The sequence below is a fragment of the Pocillopora verrucosa genome, chromosome 10 (assembly GCF_036669915.1).
Source record: "Pocillopora verrucosa isolate sample1 chromosome 10, ASM3666991v2, whole genome shotgun sequence".
NCBI lineage: Eukaryota > Metazoa > Cnidaria > Anthozoa > Scleractinia > Pocilloporidae > Pocillopora > Pocillopora verrucosa.
In genome coordinates, this window is record NC_089321.1 from 4,961,691 (window position 1) to 4,969,434 (window position 7,744).

A 7,744-nucleotide genomic window follows, 5' to 3' on the forward strand; every position below is an offset into this window, starting at 1 on the left:
GAGACTATCGGAAGATGTGAAGAAACAGGTTTTCAAGCGCTTAATCCTACAGTGGCATCCAGACAAGAATCCGGGAAACGAAGCTCTGTGCACAGAGGTTTTTCAACATATAATGAGTGAAATTGAAAGACTAGAGAGGGGAGAGTCTCGGAGACGTGAGGGATGCACCCCACCTGGCTGGACTTACCAGGGGTCCTATGGTGCCTTCTTCAACGTCTGGGGAAGGCGCGCAAGGCGATATAATTCAGATCGTCAAGAGTACAGTGAGAGCTTTGCCAGGCACCGTGGGTCTTGGACTCGTAATTCATGGTATGTTCCTCCCAGCTTCTGTGATACAAATCCCCAGCCAGCAGAGGCACGGCGCTGGTTCAGACAGGCTGAGGCTGACTTAGCCGCTGCCGATAACGACATTGATACTGCAAAACCGTCGTACGTGTGGGCTTGCTTCAAATGCCACCAGGTGAGAATTTTGCTCATAAGAATCTTATTGACGAGTTGAAAATACAAACTCTCCGGACCACTTGGATATAGCATTCACATTACTGTCTTGGTTAATGAAATTTGAAAGTGGGAAAAATGGCACAAGCTGTCCCTGATTTTAAACCAAAGTAGCACATGTAATTGCAAAAGTGATAAGCTCTTAGTGGTCGCTCCCTAACAACGACAACCAAAAGAGAAGCGATAAAAGTAAAAAATACAAAACGAAAGAAACATCAGCCTTCTTAAAACTGATAACAACGTTTTTCGACCAAATTTACTAATCAAACCTAGGTATAAATGTATGCATTGCCACGAAAAGGGTCGATCAATTTAAAAACAAAGTACTGTTTTCATTATATAAAGGGGTAAGTTTCTAAAGAAACTGTGGTGCTGCGTCGGTGGGAGAGTATAGCAGGTAATTTAGTGTTAAGAACTGGGTTGAAAACGTAAATTAGCCACCGTAAAGGGTAAAAAAGCTGACGTTTCGAGCGTTAGCCCTTCGTCAGAGCGATGGCGAATGGCTAACGCTCGAAACGTCAGCTTTTTTACCCTTTACGGTGGCTAATTTACGTTTTCAACTCAGTTTTTAACACTAAATTACCTACTGTTTTCATTAGATTGGACGTTTGGCACTTGAATGACGCAAAAAGGCCGCTCACTGAGGCTAAATTAATAGCCATGACTTCATCTAGTTTTCTAGCAAAAATGGATGACGCTAAACATAATCCATAAAACACGATCAACAGTTCAATACAAGCAAGAGTTTTAATGTTCAATTGTTTAACAACTAGTTGAATACTGTGAAGAAAAGTTCCTTAATGGATACTTCTATTGATTCTGTGTTGATATTGGAGGGGTGGAATAGGTTCCTGCGAGGCTGCTTTCGGGCGTGCTTTGGCTTTCCTCTTAATTGGTGTTTCGCAGCAATTGCATACGCAATGAGTTTGGGAAGGAGGAAGGAACAGAAACACAAAACACAACGAGATTAATCACAGACGGTGTACATGTGACATAAGCAAGATATTACCACAAACTGAAGTTCATTCCTCTCCGTCTCATGAACATGAAGAAAAATATTGAGATGTGAGGTTTGAAAATATCTACATAAAAATCCAGATTATTAGGAAAATGCACGTTCTTTGAATGGTCAACAATTTTGTCACGTCTGGCTAGAGCGACCCGTATTTGGGGAATTATAGGTAGAAGCAATAACTGTATTGACTGAAGTTATAAGTTAGTTATCCAAATTTCTGCTATAAATTTTTACTCAAAGTGTTTTCAGTATTGTTCCTTGACTCTTTTTAAATCAAAGAAAAGCGATTAATAGTTTGAAATTTCCCCCAGGTTTTCTTGTTTTTTTTTTTTAATAGGATCGAACGCGCTTTTAAAATGGTTTTAGAAATACGACAGGTAAGTTTTTATTATGTATTTATAATAATATAATAAGGAATGTAGTTGTAGCAGTTATTTTATTTTTTTCAGGCTGCAGAGAAAGCATTAAAAGCTGCCCAATATTCTGTAGATTCTAATAAAACCAATGTTCACAACCTGGTGCAAAATTCCCTCACGCTGAAAGATTCAAATCTGACTTCGCTGTCCAGTAATCTTGAGTCTCTCCTGGGTGACTCAACACGCATGCGCTACCCGGACCAAGTTTGCTGTCCTCGTATACCAAGCGACATTTACAATCGCGAAATGGCCCGTCAGGCAGTGCAATTAGCCACCAGGATACTTGATAATGTGAGGGACAAAGTCCAGTAAGGTGCGTGCACTGATGTGGCAGAGTTGATGATTTCTTTGGGTGGTTTCTGCTGTTAGAGCGCAAAAAAAGAAAATGATGAGGCCCAGAAGGCCGAAACAGTACTGTCTGCAGTTAGTTATGTATATATATATACATACATCTCAGACAGATTTTTAATATGTCTGATGATCGCGTAAGCGTGAAACTCAGAGTCACAGAAAAGTTATGTCTTACTGATTTGTCCAACTTTCAGATATACCCCGCTCTGCGAACGCATCGAGCACTATACCGTAAGGATAGACTATGTATACATTACACTCAACAGATTGAACCCAGAAGTTATGTATCGTGTATTTTATAATGTAGTCAAATCGTCCGGGTGAGAGTAGTCCTTAGAAGGACTATTGTCGGTAGCAGTGACTGATGTTTCAACAACCTGAGCGAAAGTCATCATCACTGGAGTGAAGAGTTGTTGTTAAGGGGGGAGGGGAAGGGGAGGAAAGGGAGGGGGTTATAAAGTGGGTTCATGTGTACTGGTTGGTCTGTTTTGCCGCGATGTTGTAGGCTGTGAGACTCAGGTACCGCAGGTCAGTCAATCTGTCGGTAATTTTGGGTCGTAATGATATTGTCGATGATCAGAAGTTAGACGATACGATCATATAAGCATAAATTAATTCTCAGTAAGTTACGAATTTTAACTGATTTCTAATCGTTAAAAAAAGTGTACTAAAATTTCATAAATTGGTGCACACCTTTGCTCTGTCTTTTAAGTCTTTTTTTAACTATTGTATTTCATTGCAGGAGGAGCTACTCTTTCATCCTGGTGTGGCACCAATTACAGAAATGTTTGCAAAAAGAGACTTTAGAGTGTGCTTAGATGCTTTGGCTTAGATTAAGACGATAGTTATTAGTCATGCTTGTATTACAATAGTTGCTATGTTCTATCGATGTCCTACAAAACTAGGCTGAAAGGATATATAACTACGCTTAAATGATTGAGGAAACGAACTGCAAAGACATTTGATTATTGGTATATTTCATTGTAGTTTCAGCGTAGTAGTTTCGGTATCAGTTTTCTCGGCCTAATATCAAAATCCGGTTAATTTTTGGTTTTATTAATTGTTTAGGAAGGATGGAATTATTGGTGATTTTAGAATACCATTGGTAACAAGCTAGTCTTTCCAGATCAGTAAGCGGAATTTTCCTTATGTGTGGTTTTTGTTAAATTTTTACGTTATCCGGCTTCGTATCAGTCTTAATTTAATGGCTCCTTGAGTTATGTTTAAACATAAGCCAGTCTATTCTATTGGATCTATCTATTGGATTGAACTTTCTTACATTTTAAGCAATAATTCAGTTGAGAATCCAGTGATGTTTTTTAAATTTTCTCATGGATCCAGGTTCATCTATGATCAGCGATGTTACAGTAGAATTAGTAACATTTTATAGCATGAACAGTACACTTACTCCTTGCAAATATACCTTGTCAAAGGAGACATGTGAAAACTGTAAAACTGATAATAAAGAGTTATGATTGGCATGTTTTGACATTATGATCTGGTTTTACTCAAGGGTAGCCTACGTGTAGCCGTACCCTCCCCCTCCCCCTCAAGGTGAAACGGAGGCGAGGGAACTTGCTTTGAAATCCCATCGTCGATAGCTGCTGTCCTTAGAGTAGGCCATGAAGACGCTCCGTTAGCCATCTTGTTTGTTTGTATGAAAGAAAATATTAAGTCTAGCCAATTAAACAGAATTCACGAAAGTATCGAACGAAATGTTAACCAATACAAAGTCAATACATATTTTTTTTTGCAGACGAGTGATGTCAGGTCTGGATAGACGTTCCCTCGCCTCCGTTTCCCTTTGAAGTGGAGAAGAGTATGGCTAAACGTAGGCTATTCGAAGGTGGAATTTTGTCGTGTGTGCGCGTGCATTAGTTTGTTTTTTTATTTATTTTGTTTTGTTTTGTAGATGAACGAATTTCGTTCCCTTATTCAAATAGTTCAGAGATCGGAGCTCACTCAAAATACACGTTATAGCCACAGTAGATGGAGGATTATTTGTGTTCCAGCTTGAAAGAGGAAAACAGAATAGTAAACGTAGACTTTCTTCGCCTTTGCGCGAGCCACACTGGCTTGGACTGTCCCTGCAAGAACTAACGAACTATAGTGATTAGGAAATTGTTTTAATACCGCAAAATTACATTTTTTCTTCCGAACAAAGTGGTCCTTTTAATTCAATCAATGTAGTGATATCAAAGGTTCCATTGAAAACAAAGCCTTCTTTTAACAGGGTTGAATTGTTGTGGGTGTAGTCAAACGGGGAAGAAGCGCGCGTTTTCATGTGTCCTACCAAAACGGAGCAAGGTGATCCCCCTTTCCCCTTCCACCCCCGACCTCCTCGTAAGATTTTGAACATCTCCATGCATGTTACAACGTATTTTATCGGATATCTATCAGAGTATAATTCTAGCCTTAGAGTAAGAAGAAGAGGCCGTTGGGAACCAATTAGATTTGTTTTGTCATTTGCATACCAATAATAGTAATGGTGATAACTATAATGGTAATAATAATGATGAAAATGAAAATAATATTGAAGATTTCCAATTAATAGAGGTGTACTTATTTGGAAGGAAAGGAGAAACTGAATAACTAGACAAGTAAGGACCAAAAAACAAAAACGAAAGAATTTCTTTGCATTTATGCAGACAAAGGCAATAGATCACGGTACTACATTACGATATTCTGGCCGATCTTGCTCATTCTGCTATTGCTGAGATTACGGGACTTAGCCGCTTTGATTTATGCTGCCTGTGTTACACCTCTCTATCTCGTACAAGTTGACTCTAAGGGGTCCTCGCCCAAAAAGCAATATGTCTTTTGCAATAACGAAATGCTCACCTTTCCCGGCTAAGAACACACATGTAAAGTGGAGTGACCAGTTTTTTTATTTTATTTTATTTTATTTACAATTCTGAAGTTGTGATATAGCTGGCAAGTACACTCTAGGACATATAGAGTAAGTTAACCATCAAAGACAAAAAATATGCTTTAATTTATACCTTTGAATTCAATTCCTTTATTAAATAGATGAATAGCAAGTGCACTGAGTCAAATTCGTGTCACGTATCAGCCTTATGATTAGAAAGGTGACAACGATACCGTGTGATATCAGGTTATTGAATTCCTACCGTGGGATATCAGCACAAGACCTCTGATTGGCTTTACACTTTTTTTACCTTGGATCATGCTAAGGAAACGACTTGGGATACATTACTAGCCCTGAAAAGATTCTGTCAAGATCAGCATAGGCACGTTCTCTAAGAACGCTATCCTTGTAAACTCCGGCAAATCTACGATTAACGATATCTCATGAAAGTACACGTGCAATTTACGTGGCTCATTGATATCATTATCGATATTTTGCCTCTTAATAAATGCAAGGCACTAGTAGTAAGGATTGACAACTCAACTCGGCAACTTCAGAAAAACTAGGGCATCATAACAGTGAGGGATTATATCATAGAAAGAAGCAGATGAAATGTAATTTAGGTGATAGTCCGTCAAAGTTATGGTGAAAAACTACGGATGGTTCATTTCAAGCACGCTCTTACTAATTTGATCGATAGACACCAACTGGAAAATATAATGTGGACCATCATTGCAGGTATACTTTTCTATAAAAGTATAAAGCTTGAGAAATATTAAAATGTCTTCTCTTTTCGTGCATGGCATGACCGGTCGTTGCTTTGTTGTTTGTTTAATTTGTGTTCTGTAAGACTACTTCAATGAAATACCCGTAAGAAATGGGTAGCAGTAGACTCTGTTACCCTGAATCGTTTTTCTATTTCTACTGTCCATTGGTCGAAAATTTGCAATTGTTTTTACGCGATAAAATTTTTCACCGGCATATCGTCTATAACCATATTGACAATAGTTCTGGAACATGGGCAGGCAAGATATTTCTATCGTTAATATTAGATAACTTACGCGGATGACTGGTTCTTGATCTAATATTTCATGATTATATATTGAATGTGAGAGAGAATCAAATTTCTGAAGTAGGCATTTCTTACCGCCAGAGAAATATAATGCGCGTCCTTAATTAATGATCTGAGCCAGCGTTATTTCATCAATTTTAAGGATTCTCAGAAATATGGTTTTAACATTTAAAGACAAAAACATGCATTTATTTTCCATGTAATTTACTCTTGTATTTTTATGAATAAGAGGCACTCGCACACAGTCTTATTCTTCTAAGGGTGACTCTTGAAAGGGCAAAGCCCAGCCTAATGATTATGCATTGAAATATATTGTTTACTCGGGATATTTTCTAACGTTTCCTTTGAAATTGTCAAGTACATGTCATGATATCGTCCATTGTGATGCTTTTTTTTTCGGCTGATATCAAACATATTCTTTTTCAACTTTGTACCGTAAGCGGCTTTTAGGTAGAAAGGACTATTTGAATGTCACATGATTTGACAAAATTTTATTAATGATGATGATGACATCTGCTCAAGTTGTCGAAACATCAGTCACTTCTATTGACAAAACAGCACGGTCGTTCTCAGACTACACCATTAAATGTCAGGGAAGTTTCAGTAAAGATGGAGATAGGTACACTGTATACAACGGCTGCTACTGGCGAAATTCGAGCATTATAATGCAGCTGAATCCGTCAGGCATACATTTTCGTATCTTTTCCTGGATACTTGAAAAGATTATAAAGTATTTAATGATAGAATAACTGAATATAAGAGTAAGAAACTGAATATCTAAAACAAGGGGTAGATATTTTAGGCAGTTTTTATAACCTCTTTCCCTTCTCAACGGCAGTCATTATTTCGTTGTTTTTTGTGATTCCCAGAAACTCTGAATATCGGCTTTCTGACAGAGCTTGTCATTATAGCTGTCAGTTTCCGGGAATTCATTTCCTAGGCGCTTCCAATTCCGAGAAACAGAGCACTGTTTTAGTTGTTTTACGTCGGTGTCTTGGAAAGATAGTATGCATCTGATATATTTTCTTGAGGCTCTTCATATATCCAAAAAGATCTAATATGACCTAATATTGCGTAGATTCACTAAAAAGAAACGCTCAACGATCGTGATAATATCGTCACGTTATATCGTGTTATCATCATATCATTTTCGATCACGTGACGTCTCGTGAACCTGCTAAGGCACAGATAAGCTCCGTACGTTCTTTAAAAAGCCCATTCACTTGAATACAATTGAGTAGAAGGAAATAGATGGCTACCTGAAGGTAAGTTTACTACGGAGTACGGCTTAGAATTAAGGTTTTTAGTCATAAACACACTGCAGCTCGGACTTATATGTTTAAAATACCAGGCCACCAGCAGATCAGTGGAACTGTGAGACATACGCTTGTTAATGGCGTGCATAATGTACGAACTCAAATGGCTGTTTCGATTCAAATAGATGTTTCATCTACAAGTTATTACCAGAGCAAAGAAATAAAGCACGCGGAATCCTTAATTTTTTTTTAAGGCTTTCACCTTAC

The 7,744-nt window shown here is 38.1% G+C and overlaps 1 protein-coding gene across 2 annotated transcripts; it reads left to right on the forward strand.

Moving 5' to 3' along the window:
• The first annotated feature begins 6 nt into the window (after window positions 1-6).
• On the forward strand, window positions 7-4,092 carry LOC136283884 (sacsin-like). 2 transcript variants are annotated; one of them, XR_010718984.1, is made up of 4 exons: window positions 7-460; window positions 1,963-2,242; window positions 3,349-3,410; window positions 4,037-4,092. XR_010718984.1 is itself a non-coding variant. In XM_066173419.1 (3 exons), the coding sequence occupies exons 1-2, from the start codon at window positions 113-115 to the stop codon at window positions 2,239-2,241; spliced, it is 627 nt and encodes a 208-aa protein (XP_066029516.1). In that variant the 5' UTR covers window positions 7-112; the 3' UTR covers window position 2,242; window positions 3,023-3,754. The 2 variants fall into 2 exon arrangements, 1 of the variants encoding a protein (XP_066029516.1); XM_066173419.1 differs by lacking the exon at window positions 4,037-4,092 and having other exon boundaries at window positions 3,023-3,754.
• The last annotated feature ends 3,652 nt before the right edge of the window (window positions 4,093-7,744 follow it).